Here is a 13,823-nt window from a genome sequence, read left to right on the forward strand (position 1 = left end):
GTTTGCAGGTTCACACGCTCAATCCACTGAGCTACACCAGCCAGGGCCTCTATCTTCAGCTTTTACCTTCAGAGTCCAGCTCATTGACAACCTTTGCCATCTCTCCTTATCTCTCTCTTCCTCACTTGTCTGGACTCTGAGTCTATATCACTGTAGGTTCGTCAGCCTTAGCCACCTGTGAGCATGGCAGCAGAGGTATTCCAACAGGTGAGGATGCAAAGGCACCAAACCCAGCCCCCTCTGCCAGGAGGCCCTGTCAGAGGAAGGCAGCTTTGTTCTCTGCAGCAAGTGGGTAATGAGGCTGGGAAATTCTGCCACCAGGCTGAGAGCCCAGTCTCCCGGGGCCTCCTGCGCCACATTTCCCCACCGACCACTAAGACCCTCAGCGCTGAGCTACAGCGGGTGCCATGCTGCGTTCTTGCCTGTCCTTTGTTTCAAAGTCCCCAGGGGTGGGTGAGCAAACAACAGCATAAGAACCATAAGAAAAGAGAGCCACACACTGGACCTTGTCCATAATTATTACTATAATGATTTACAAAAAAATTTTTTCAGGCAACTGGGTAAAATTACTGTACATATTCGGGAGAGGAAGGTGGGGGGCCTGGCCTGGGGTAATGAAGATCTTCTGGGAAAGGAATTGTGCCCCCTCAACCCTCTGGGTCTGACTCCTGATTAAGTGGCTTCCCCTCCCTCAACAAATGAAGACCATTAACTCTTCCCCATCCAGGGTTCTGGCTTAAAGGAGAAGGAGCAGCAAGTCAATGAAGTGCTTTGAAGGGGAGAACACAAAAGACTATGGCTGCCTAAAACCACCCCGCACACTCTGCCCTGGCTCCAGCCCTGGGCCAGAACCCCTCACTGGGGTGGGCAGACTGCTCACTACTCAGCCTGCACCAAGGCATCTACTCAGGAAGACGGGGACAGAGTGTGGAAGGTCAGGGATGCCCAGGAGTGGCTGGCCCTTTGTGCTACCCTGTCAGATCAGGAAGAGGTGGCATAAGAAACATGCCAGTAGGGAGCTGCTGGCTGCCCCCTCCTCTAACCCACTCCCCAAGGCTAGTTACATAGGCATCCAGGCACTGGGCTCTGGGAGAGACCCTGTCAGGAAATGGGGGCATTTGGGTGTCTGGCCTTTGAGCTCAGGGAAGTAGCCCCAAGGGTTAGAGCCAGGAACCGTAGGTCTAATTGGCCCTGCCAAGGGGGACAACCAGAACCACCCAAGGCCGGGCTCCTCAATTCCTGTACTCCAGCTCCAGACGCCCACCCATGCGGCTAAACATTACCATGTCTGTGTGTGCATGCGTGCGTGTGTGGAGGGCAGTGCTGCAGGGAAGTGCTGTTGCACCACCTGCTCGCGTTCAGGGCATGCAGGGGACCCTACGCCTGTTGCGTGAGCCCAGCCCAGAAGGGGTTAAGGGCTCTGGCTCCCCTTTCCTACCATTCTCCCAAGAGTTGCCCCTTCCTCCTTGGGCACTAGAAGGTTTTGCGATGAATAGCACGGGCGCCATCTTCTTCATACTCTTTCTTGGAGACCCACATCTTCTTAAAAGTGTCTAGTGAGGCCAGGATGGAGCCACTGTGAGGAGGGAGGGGTGGTGTTCTTGTGGATGGCCACCCTCCCTGTGTACTCAGTTCTGTTTCCCTCACCTGGGAGGGAAATCCGTCCACCTCCACCTGGCCTGGGCCAACCCTGGGAGAAGTGTCCAGGGCAAAATGGTTTCCTCCCAGAGCCCTCCCTGGGAGCTCTGCCTTACCCGATCCATGTGGAGTACAGCCGTTCCTGAGGCGCAGAGATCTAGAGGGAGCAAGGGGCAACTAAGTGCCTGTCCCCACACAGCAGCCCCTGTCCCAGCCTTGGGGGTGATTCCTGCAGGGCACAAGGCCAGACAGCTAGTGCATCAGCTGGGAGCAGGGGGAACGGGCGAATGGGAGAAGTGGCTGGGCTGGAAATGAGAGGGCCTGTGGAGGTGGCACGTGTCCTCTCCTGGGTCATGGTTGCCAGGGACCCGATGCCTCATGGGCACTCTCCACAAGCTCACCTTGATTTTGACGTCCTTTGGGGCAAGCTTCTTCACTTCACTTAGTAATCGGTCACCAAAGCCTGTGAACACAAAGCTGGCTAGCCTGGGGTCCCCATCTAGCCTCCCTACCACTAGCTCTCCCGCATCCCACCTGGTGCCCCCCAGTTGCTACTCTTTCAGCAGTTCTTTCCAGGATTAAGGGTAGGCATGAGCCACTCCTGGGGCAAAAAAGACCTAGCACCAGGCCTACAGGGAGTCCAGCTTCCAAAGAGGAGACATGAGATGGATCCCCAAGTCACAGGTCTGCCGTCCCCCCATGATCTTCATCACCCAATGCGCCAGCAGTTAAAACCAGCCAGAAGCAAAACCAAAGGCAAATGACAAACCAGGAGAAAACATCTACTGATTTGGTAGATAGGCAAAGATCCCACATGGTGTTGGGCTGGCAGCGGGTACAAGCTCTCAGGAGGGAAACCTTGGCAGGACCCACCAAATAACAAAGGCACATCTGCACTCTGACTCAGCAGTTCTACTCTAGGGTTTACCCGTTAGTGTATCCTCAGCATGCAAAATGACAGGGCAGGAGAGTACTAATTAGAAATGGCTGCCACTCCCTCCAAGGCCATCAGCAGGATGATGGCTGCCTGGCACTTCCATTTAGTGGAGCACTGTATGGCCAGATGAGAGAACTTACACGGGTAGGAAAAGACCTTCCAGATACGATGCTAAATGAGCCATACAGGGTCAGGACCCATACAACATGCTACAGTTTGTGTGCACATGGGGGTGGTGCACATTTGTTACATGTGCTGGGAGGCCGTCCACAGCTGCCTGAGAAACCGGCAAACCCCATGAGGAGGGAAGGGCTGACCAGGACAACAGGGAAAGGACACTTCATCTAACACAGTTTAGATCTCATATAAACTTATCACCCACTTACAAAGTGAATAAAATGTAATTTTAAATTTTACTCTTAAAAAAACAATTGCTCACTGAGCACCAAAAAGCTACCAGAAAACAGGCCATGTACCAGCTGCAGGGGAAGGCCCAGCTACAGCTCCTGGAGCTCACCCCCCCAAAACCAGGGCACCTTTGAACAGCGTGGAGCCGCCGGAAAGCACGATGTTAGCGAACAGTGTGCGGCGGAGGTCTAGGTCAGACTTGTGGATGGCAAAGGCCAGCACCTCGTGGAGTCCCTCACTCTCATCCCCTATCAGGTCTGGCTGGAACAGCAGCTCGGGAGCCCGGAATCGTGCAGGCCCCACCTTTGGAACACAGGATTGAGACAGACAGTCCTTTTCCCCCTCCAGGTCCCAGCAGCACCACTGCCACCCAGGGCCAGGCCTGGTGACTTACGTCAAGCATGCTGCCATCTGGCAAGGTGTACTGCACCTTCTCTGTCTCCAGAGCCTCATCCTTCTGAGGGTTGATAGACAGGTAGCAGGCTCTCTGCAAGGGGGTGGAGGCAGGGACACACCCTCAGAAGGCTGCAGACTGGGGCACCCACACCCAGGTACCACTGCAAGCCTTGGTCCTGCTCCCCTCCCCTGCCATTTGCCCTCCGGGTCATCTTGACACCCTCCTGCCCTTTGTCACCTCTCACCTCTTTGATGGTCCGAACAACCTCAAACTCGGCTGAGGTGTGAAAGTCAATGCCTTCCTTGCGCAGCAGCAGCCGGAGATAGCGGGAGACGTCGCGGCCAGCAATGTCCACACGCATGATAGAATGCGGCATGGCAAAGCCCTCATAGATAGGGACGGCATGGGTGACCCCATCCCCTGAGTCTAGAACCACTCCCGTCGTGCGTCCTGTTGCATACCTGTTAGCAGGTCAGCACCCCTTCACCTCAGCCAGTAAGGCATGGGGACCTCCCACCCCTGAAGGGAACCTTGGGACAACTGCATAATCTGGTCTGAAAAAGACAAGGAACTCCCTAAAGGAATAACCATCGGGCGGGGCTGTTTCTATAGGGAAGTCAGACAACCGGTCACCTTGAGCAGGACAGCCCCAGGGAGGACAGGGACTCGGGACCACTCACAGGCTGAGTACGGCCTGCATGGAGATAAACAGGGCCGGCACGTTGAAGGTCTCAAAGAACACCTCCGCTGCCTTTTCCCGGTTCTTACTCGGGTTGAGTGGGGCTTCCGTTAGAAGAACAGGATGCTACAAGAGATGGCAGAGTTGTGGGCCTGCGCACAGACAGTATGCTTGGCTCTAAAAGGATCTTTCCAGACAGCCAACCCCCTTTGCCTCCTGCTCTGAGTACACATGGTTGGAGCCTGATGTCCTTCTCAAGGGCACTTTGCTGTCACCTGCTAGCAGTTATTCTTCCAAAGAGCCAGCTCTCTGGAAGTGAAGAGGTGGCAGGCCCTATCAAAATGCAGGAAATATGGGAACCTGACCAATGGGGAGCAGAGCAGGGAGGGCAGAGGGCAAAGAGGACTGGGAGCTTGTGGGAGGCCTGGCTGCCACACCTCCTCAGAGAAGGTCTGCAGCTGGTCCTTGGAGTAGACGTACTGCCAGATGCGCTCCATGTCATTCCAGTCCCGCACCACGCCGTGCTCCATGGGGTAGCGTAGGGCCAGCAGCCCCCGGTGCTCCTGTGGAGGAGGGGTGGAAAGGCCAGTGTAGCCCCAGGCCCCTCACCCAGGCATTGCTTTCTGCCTTCCTGGGAGCTGCCCCTTTGGCTGCCCTGAGTAGAACAACTGCTGCTTACTGGGTGTCCCCATGCACTATGGCAGGTCCTAAACTCAGGGTAGCTCAACTGTCCGGCGGCCTCTTAGGATCTCAGAGCCCAGCCAGCCTCAAAGGGCCAGGGACAAGGGAGGGTGGTGACATGCTTCCTCCCATCATTCAGTCCCTCCTCTTCCTCCCCTGACCAGGTGTCTCTACACCCACTGCCAGCACGTTCACCCCTTCTCCCCACATTGCCCAGCTTCCATCTCCATCACTCACGGTCACTGCTCCCATCAGTGGTGGTATAGTCTCCTCCAGTGGTCACCTGTCACCTCACCCCCACTCCTCCCAGCTCCCCAGCCAACGCTCATGTCTCCTGCATCGATTTGCCTTCGATGTCACCCACAGTATGCCCCTTCTTGCCAAGCACCGCATGGCCTCTCTCTCCCTACTGCCTCATCTCCTGAGAGCCCCTGCGTTTCTCCAACTCTGGCCCCAAACCCTGGCACCCCACATTAGGCACGCAGGTGCCTAATCTGCACTTGTTTTTAGTTCTCCCAGCCCACATTTGCTCTCCCAGGGGGCCTCTTCTGGCGGTGCGGTTCCCGGCCAGTCACCCCAGTCACCCCAGCTGGGGTGCAGGAAGTGGCTGCACAGCTCTCATTGTGGCCAGTTACGAAGTCTGGGTGATTTGGATGCTTAAGTCACTTTTTAATCAGTTCTTTCCTCCACAGCTTCCAAAAGACAGGGTGTGAAGTGGTCTAATTGTTCCCCTTCTCCCTGCCCACAGGAGCCAGTGCCTTATTACAGGGCAGAGCTCTCCAGAGCTGAAGCTGGGGGAGTCCGGGGGCACCTGGCACATGGCTTGGAGACCAGAGTCCCAGGGGCCTCTGCAGTACAGCTCTGCCCCCAGCGGATGCTCCTGGGACTATGAAGACCCCAAACCCAGGAAAATGCAGGTTCCACAGGTGTTACCTCTGCTTTTGGTCCAATGAAGATATCTCCTTCCAGGGCTCCAGCCATCACCCGCATGTGCTTAGGGCGCCCAACACTGCGAGGACAGGTAAAGTCAGTGAGGCGGGTGCGGGTCACAGCTCAGCTCAGCCCAGGAAAACCAAGTCCTGCTCCAGTCAAGAGAGTAACTTACTCCAGAGCAACAGGATGTGGCCATGAGGGAAAGGTCAGAACCCGGGGATATGGGATAAGGGACTACAGAGCAGGCCTTAGCCGGACAGAAAGCTCAGTGTCAGAACAGGTGTTCCTCCCAGAGAGGGATGAGCTTTGGAATGTCAACCCTCCATGGCCCGTTCCTGGCAGTGGGTCAGCTTTTGCAGCCATAGGGACTCAGCCCACGCTCTTGATGTTAGCAGGGCGAGTTGCTGCCACTATCTGCAGCCCCAGGGAAAGCCCTGGGAGGCTGGGTAGTGGCTCCCTTGTGTACCCCTCTCATCAGTTGATCCTGCCCCTTCCCAGTGCCAGGGCTTCCTGAGTAGAGATTCCAAAATCTGACCCAAGTTCCCTGCGCATCTACAGGAATCTTAATTACACCCAAGTGCAGTTCAGAAAGGAAAGCTGGAGCCTACTGGGTGTTCCACACAGGCTTCTCTTCAGACCAGACCTGTGGTCTTGGCACGGCCAGCCACTTCAGGGGTCCCAGGACCCTCACCTCCACCCCCAGGCTTAGGCTAATCACTCTAAAGCCTCTGGGATTTGTGAGGTGACGCTGCTGAGGGAAAAGTTCCCAGTGGGCTGGAGTAGCCAAAGGTGTACCCCAGGCTTTCTCCTCCTCTGACCCCCATCCCTGCCAGCACCATTCAGGGAAGTACCTTCTAGACTGAAAGAAAATATTTTCTAAAGTCTGAAAATAAATAAGATGCTATGAAAACCTCTCCTAGGAGGAAGAGGTGGCCTTGCACTAATTCCCCACTCTTCCCTCCTCTGAGTTCAGGTCTTTCTCCTGAAAACGTCTCCCTTTTATTTTTGCTGCTGCTACCACGCCCTGTGCCTAGGGGAGTGTTGGCAGCTTCTCCTCCCCAGCTCAGTGAGTGACCAAATTCAGACTCCAACAAGGAGGGGTAAGCCCAGAGCCCTCACAGTGTCAGCCTCACAAATCTAGTGTCTTCCCTACCAGTGGGGGCAAGGCTGGCCTAGAAGACACAGGACCACTGTCCTGGGAAGCACACTTACTAGTTTGGGAAACAGTATTTGGGAATCTGGTCTCCTGCAAAGCCAGCCTTGATCACCCCAGAACCCTGCAAGGAAAAACAATGTTTAGTTGCCCGCATTCATTCCCAAATTAAGGCAGTGCCTTGCAGTGGAGAGTGCAAGCTGCCTACTGGTCACGGTCACGACGGCAGCAGAGGAGGAAGCTGAGATCTTGCCCAGAGAACAAGATTGTTTACAAGTACACCAGTGGCTCAGAAAAGTGTGTGTGGGGGGCAGTCTTGCACCCCTTTTCCCCTCCAAGTTGACAATGTTTGTAGACTAAGGAGGGGAGGGAGGAAGCTATTGGGATATAGTAGAGGCCAGGAACCTGCTGAACAACCTACAGTGCACAAGCCAGCCTCTCGTAGCCAAGAATGCCAATGGGAGACTGAGAGACCACTGCACACTCCAAGGTTAGCTTCCAGCAAGAGGAATCCATGGCAAAGCTACTCCTGAAAGCCGGCTAGAAGCACCCCCTAAATGTACCTTTTTTCAATAGCCCCTGGCCCCCCTTCTCCCAGTAGACTGTGTCACATATAGGGCCCATGGGAAGACCACAAAGGAGAACTTGTGCCGCCATTGCGCCAGCTGGGACCTGGCATCTAGAACCCCTCACCAAGCCCTCTTCACACAGGTCTTCATTAAACACTTTGGGTCTGTGTCGCAGGAGTAACCATCCCCAACTTATAGAGCAGCCAGAAGCCCAGAGGCCCCATGCAAGGGAGCCTCTGAACTCATAGGCTTGTTGATTAGCCTAAATGAATTTCTGGCCCCCCCAGAAGGGAAGTAGACTGGTCCTTCCTGTGGCCTCCTGGAGAGAATCCCCAAGCCCAGTTATAGCCTTCTTATTAAACATCCCTGTTGTGGCTCAGGAAGGCCACATGGGTACTGCAAAAAAAGAACCACTCAGGATGACATGTGGAAGTCATGTGGGAGGGAGACAGATCCCAGAAAAAGAAGGGAGTCATTATCAAAAACTTCAAGGCTTGCCCTGGCCGGGTGGCTCAGCTGGTTGGAGCGTTGGTTCATACACCAGAAGGCTGTGAGTTGATTCCAGGTCAGACTGTAGGTTTGAGCCCTGGTTGGGGTGATATGGGAGGCAACAGATCGATATTTCTCTCTAAAATCAGTGAACATGACCTTGGTGAGTATTAAAAAAATAACAACAAGAAATAAACTCCAAGGGTCATACACCAGAGGTAGACACCCAGAGCCATTCATTTTCTTCCTATGACCAAAAATTTCTGAGGACAAATCCACAGAGGGCAGCTGACAGCACACCGAGCCCCACTGATGTAGGACAAGGCCGGGATGAAGCCAGGCGTCTTTCCTCTGAGGCTTCCAAACAATTATCCTCAACTGGTTATGGGTCCTAGGGAGAGGCTGCCCGCTATAGCGTCTCTGCTCCGCACTAGGAGCACTTCAGGAGAGGGCAGAGTAGCCAAGGGGCCAACCAGGTGGTGGTGGACTTGTGGCTGGTACAGTTGGACTTGCATTTTTTTCTAGTCCCAGGAAGAGGGCAGTAGGGCCTGTCCACTCTGGGGGTGTAGCTCTTTGGGGAAATCTGTTGGGAAGGTCCCCAAGCCAACCCTCTCCAAAAGATGAGACCAGCGTGTGCAAAAGGGCAAATACCATCCTTCCTCTACCATGAAGGGCAGACAGAGCCACAGCCTGAAGGACAAGGGTAAAGGGGTTGGGGTCGAAACCTGCCCAATAACCCCACTCTCAACCAAGCAGGGTCTGAGGTGCGTCCCCGCACAGGGCAGCCTGCTGTCACTCCTGCTCTCCCGAGATGTTTATCACCGGCCGGCTGGGGAAGGGTTCCGGCGGGGGCTCCACAGCACCGGGGGTGGGGGCGAGGGGTCTGGCCCCAAGGCCCGGGCTACAGGGCCAAGCGGAAGCGCGGGATCCGGGCAAGCAGCCCACGGAGGACGATCCCAGAGGGGTGGAGTCCCTCCCGGTGCTGCCGCGTACCACCCGGTGGCGGGGCGCCCGCCTTCCCCCCGGCTGCCGGGCCTCACGTTGTCGATGACCACGGGCTGGTTGGCGATGATGTCGTAGGACTCCATGGCGGGGCCGGGCTGGCCCTGCCCAACAGGCAGGCCGCAGGAGGAACTAGCGGACCGGCGGGCGGGCGGGCAGACCGGACCACTGAGGCTGCAGACGCGGCGCCGCGCCCCTCCCACCGGGGCGCGCAGCCGACCAGGACCTCTCTGGAGGGCGCGCCCCGCGGCCAATCACCGCTCCCACCTGGGCCGATCGGTGGAGCACGCCCGGGGCTGGACGAGAGCAAAGGGGCTGGGTCGCGGGGCGCTGGCCAGCCAATTGCGGTAGCTCAGAAGACCTGCCAGGCACTTCCAAGTTAGGATGCGCGGTGTGGAGATGACGTCATGGCCTCTCTCTTAAAGGGAACAAGGGTGAAGTCTGGCCTACTGGAGGTCATCTGTCCAGGAAGATGTCTTCCTGTCCCCCAGCACCTCGACACGCACTCCTTCGTGATCGCGCAGTCCCCGAGGAGGCCACGCTGGCTGTTTCACCTAAAGCATTTGTTGAACACTGAGGAGCATCCTTTTTTTCGTAACAATTACAGTTTAGTGGTAACTTGGTAGCTGGGGTTTGTCCAGAACTTGCTCTGGGGCTTGTGGAGCACTTCTACCCGCTTTGTATAGATTATATTAAATTGGGCCATAACTCTACCAGGTGATTGTATTGTTATTCCCATTTTACAGATATGGCCGCGGAGAAGCCTGTCCACGGTTATGGAGCTAGCACTTGGGCAGCTTCCAGCTTCATTGGTGTCAAAGGCGGAGCCATAGTGATTTGCCATCATCCAGAAAAGTGCAGAAATCATAAGTCTACACTCAGTGCATTATTACAATGTGGACACACATGTAACCATCACTGAGTTTAAAAAACAGCATGACCTGCACTTCAGTAGCCCACCACCCCTCTCAGTCACTGCCGTGTTTTTCTCCCAGGTGACCACCCTCGTGATACTAACACCACAGGTTAATTTTGCCTATTTCAGAACTTAATGCAAATGGAATCAGGAATGTATTCATTTGTATCTGGTGTCTGTGAATTCATAAAATGGGTCAATGTGCAGTCATTTAAATTAATAAGGGAATTCTACATAATCTGATGTGAAACACATGGGACATATGGTTAAATCAAAGCAAAGAAAGCTGGACACAGTGTTCAGCATGTTTTCTATGTGAATGGCTTTGAAGACTCTATCAGGGACCTTCAAGACTCTGTAATATGAGAAAAGGACCATTGGTAGATGTGGGTGAATGATGGGAGAATTCTTTTTACATTGTAAACTTTTGTATTGAATTATTTTTAACTTATGTATGTATTGCTTTTTCCTCATTTTTTATTGTGCTAAAATACACATATTCTATAACTTACCACCTTAACCATTTTAAGTGTACGGTTCAGTGGCACTAAAGACATTCGTAATGTTGTGTGTCACCACCACCGTGCTTTCAACCTGTGAAGCCGAACTCTGTGCCCATCTGACTCTGAGGCCCTGCCCCCTTCCCCCAGCCCCTGGCAGCCACCACTCTACTTCTGCTTCTCTGAACTGACTGAATATTTCGAACCTCTGTGCTGTTTTTCCATAGCAGCAGCACCACTAACAATGCACGGGGCTTCCAGTTTCTCCACATCCTCACCAACACTTATATATATATATATTTTTTTTTTTTTTCAGCAGACATCCTAACTGGTATGCGGTGGTATCTGGTATCTTGTCATAGTTCCTATTTGCATTTCACTAATGATTCATGATGTTGAGCATCTTTTCATGTGCTTATTGTCCAGTTGTCTTCCTTGCAGAGATGTCTATTCAAGTCCTTTGCCCATTTTTGAATTGGTTTATTTTTGTTGTCGTCGTTGATTTTTAGAAGTTCTCTATGTATTCTGGATATTAATCCCTTATCAGATATACAATTTGCAAATATTTTTCCCATTCTGTGGGTTGCCTTTTTACTCTATTAATAGTGTCTTTTTAAAAAGATTTTTTTAATTTATTTTTAGAGCGAGGGGAAGGGGGGAGAAAGAGAGGGAGAGAAACATCACTGTGCGGTTGCCTTTCATGTACTCCCAACTGGGGACCTGGCCCGAAACCCATGTATGTGCCCTGATTGGGAATTGAACCAGTGACCCTTAGGTTTGCAGGCTGGCAGCACTCAATCCACTGAGCCACACCAGCCAGAGTTATTAGTAGTGTCTTTTGATCCACAAATTTTCAAAATTTTCATGCTCTAACTTGTCTATTTTTTCTTTTGTTGCCTCTGCTTGTGATGTCATATCTGAGACACCAAATCCAATGTCCTAAAGCTTTGCCCTATGTTTTCTCCTAAGATCTTTATAGTTCAAGGTCTTGTATTTAGGTCTTTAACACATTTGAGTTAATTTTGATATATGGTGTTAGGTAAGGGCCCAACTTCTTTCTTTTTCATGTGAATATTCAGTTTTCCCAGCACTGTTGGTTGAAAAGATTGTCTTTTTTTCTTTAAATGGTTTTGTCACAGACCCTGTCAAAGACCCTTTGTTCATGTATGTAAAGTCTCTCTATTTTATTCCATTGGTCTGTATGTCTGTCTTTATGATATATTACTTTAAAAATAAAATAAACTACTGAAGTGAAAAGTTGTCTGCATAACAGTCATTTATGCAGAAGAAGGCCAGGGTCCCGGCAATGAAGAAATTCCATGGACACTGGGCAGCAGGGACAACAGTGCGGGGGTGCAGGTGGTGAGGAGCAGCTGAAAGGGCCTGGAAGCACGTTGTAGAGGCCCTAGAGCAAGGCCACCTACAGCTGCAGGAGGGCAGGCTTGCCAGTTAGCCTCTGACAGCTAGAAAGAGGAAGAGCTCAGAAAACTTATTTTGGAGGGAGAAACAGAGAGAGAGAGAGAGGAAGAGAGGAAGGTTCATAAAAGAATGACAGCGAGCAAGAGGATCCCTCTGGCCCAAAGGCCAGCCATTCCCCAGCCCCTCTGAGTCGCCCTCTCCTTTTTCTGCCTGAACAGTATCCTAGCGCTTAGATTCTTTGACTTTTTCAGTCTCAGTAGCTTATTTACACCCACTTTACTAAAAAAGATTGCTGACTCCCTGGGGAAGGATTCTAGCTGTCAAAAAGGACTCCTGGTTGTGGTTAATTGGGCCCAAGTTTGTAATCAGAGTTTAGCAGCTCCTGTTTCCCCAGGGCCTCCCCCTCATGCTGCAGTTTGGGGGAAAGCTACAGAGTGGGCTGTGAAGCCTCCTGTGTTGCGTTCCTGCTGGTGGAACCCTTACAGAGGAATTCCTGGTATCGTATTTTGACTCATGGGTTGAGACCAGCCCTGTCCAGCTGGAGCCGTGCAGACAGAAGGCAGCAGTGCAGGTAAGTTCTCAGCACTTCGTAGGGAGAAACCCAGAGGGTGGGGTCTGTGGGAACTTCCCTGAGAAAAAGACCCTACAGGAAAGACAGATGAGGGAATGCTGAGCCTGATGCCGCCTTATCCTAGTTTTGCTGAGGATGTGAGTTTCGTGTTGTTTTATATGTTCTTTTCTGTTCTGTTTTCACCTTTTTAGAGATGTTTTAGAGAAATAAGATGCTGCTGTCATTACCTAATGGTATGAATTGTGTCCCACCTCCCATCCTTAAATTTAAATGTGGAAGTCCTAACCCTCAGTACCGCAGATTGTGGCTTTATTTGGCATGTCTTTACTGAGGTAATTCAGACTAAATGAGGTCCTGTTAAGGAAAGGAACTTTGAATGTGGAGGGAAGACACTGAAGACACAGGGAGAAGATGGACACATACAAGGCCAGGAGAGAGATCTCAGAAAGAACCAACTGGGCTGACACCTTGACCTCAAACTTCTGGCCTCCAGAGCTGTAAGACAATAGATTTTTGCTGTTTCAGCCCCAGTCCACCCATTTTGTGGTACTTTGTTACGGCAGCCCCAGCAAAGGAATACACTTGAGCTACTCAAAACTCAGCTTTATAATTTTTTGTGCAACTTTTTACCCCCCCAAAATCTCTTTCATTTCCCTACTGCACTCAGTGTGTGAACAGGAGGGCTAAATGGCAGGGCCAGAAATACAATTTGTGGGACCCAGTGCAAATGAAAATGCAAAGCAAAAATGCAGTTAAAAGTGCTAAAATATAAAGATTTTTACTTTGAAACTACTTTCAAAGTAAAAATCTTTAATAGGGAAACATAATAAGGAAGGCCTGTGTAGGTAGCTTAGTTGGTTAGAGCATTGTCCCGATATGCTAGGGTTTGAGTTTGATCCCTGGTCTGGGCACATACAAGAATCAAACAGCGAATGCGTAAATAAGTAGAACAACAAATCGTTCTCTCTCTCTCTCTCACATCAATACTAAAAATTTAAAAATTAAAATAGGGGAAATAGTGATACATGAGGGACATTAACTTATACTTTTGTTTATAATATTTTGGGTTTTATAATATTATATAATACAATAAATAACAATACTTAATGTGATATCTTGATTTATCCTAAAATTTTACTGGCTAGATTGAGTAGAGTTTTTGTTATTTGCAACCCACTGCCTTCAGGCTACATGGGGGACGGGGGATAGAGGAAGGCACTGTGCAGCCCCCGGGATCCCCTCCTGTCCTGGAGAAGGAATCAGGCCCTCCCTCCTTTCCCCCGTGCATCTGTCCTCACCTTGCCTCTGCTGTGACTTCACAGACCACAAGGTTCCACAGTATCCCAGAGTTCAAGGGTGTTCCATTGAGAGAATTGCTGGTAATGGTGCCCAAACCATGGCAAGGATGAGAGGAATAGGGATCCTCTTCTTTGTTCTCTTCTTGGACAGTTGGCACAGTGCAGCACTCCGCCACCCTTCCCACCTGACCAAAGGTACTGAAACAAGGGTATCATTGTGGCAAATAGATAAG

At 51.7% G+C, this 13,823-nt stretch overlaps 1 protein-coding gene across 1 annotated transcript; it reads right to left on the bottom strand.

Moving 5' to 3' along the window:
- Positions 1 to 497: 497 nt before the first annotated feature.
- On the bottom strand, positions 498 to 9,188 carry ACTR1B (actin related protein 1B). Its single transcript, XM_037055043.1, has 11 exons — positions 8,925 to 9,188; positions 6,886 to 6,950; positions 5,674 to 5,749; positions 4,497 to 4,622; positions 4,061 to 4,185; positions 3,625 to 3,841; positions 3,378 to 3,470; positions 3,112 to 3,286; positions 2,040 to 2,101; positions 1,755 to 1,795; positions 498 to 1,576 (listed from the first exon to the last, which is right to left on the bottom strand). The coding sequence occupies exons 1-11, from the start codon at positions 8,970 to 8,972 to the stop codon at positions 1,474 to 1,476; spliced, it is 1,131 nt and encodes a 376-aa protein (XP_036910938.1). The 5' UTR covers positions 8,973 to 9,188; the 3' UTR covers positions 498 to 1,473.
- Positions 9,189 to 13,823: the final 4,635 nt, after the last annotated feature.

The sequence above is a fragment of the Sturnira hondurensis genome, unplaced genomic scaffold (assembly GCF_014824575.4).
Source record: "Sturnira hondurensis isolate 20B ecotype Veracruz unplaced genomic scaffold, ASM1482457v3 Scaffold0008480, whole genome shotgun sequence".
Taxonomy (NCBI): domain Eukaryota; kingdom Metazoa; phylum Chordata; class Mammalia; order Chiroptera; family Phyllostomidae; genus Sturnira; species Sturnira hondurensis.

Coding starts and splice junctions, on each gene's coding strand:
- ACTR1B (XM_037055043.1), bottom strand. CDS start 8,972: ATGGAGTCCTACGACATCATCGCCAACCAGCCCGTGGTCATCGACAAC. Junction 6,951..8,924: donor AGCCCGTGGTCATCGACAAC/GTGAGGCCCGGC, acceptor TTTTCCTTGCAG/GGTTCTGGGGTGATCAAGGC. Junction 4,623..5,673: donor TCATTGGACCAAAAGCAGAG/GTAACACCTGTG, acceptor CCTCCTCCACAG/GAGCACCGGGGGCTGCTGGC.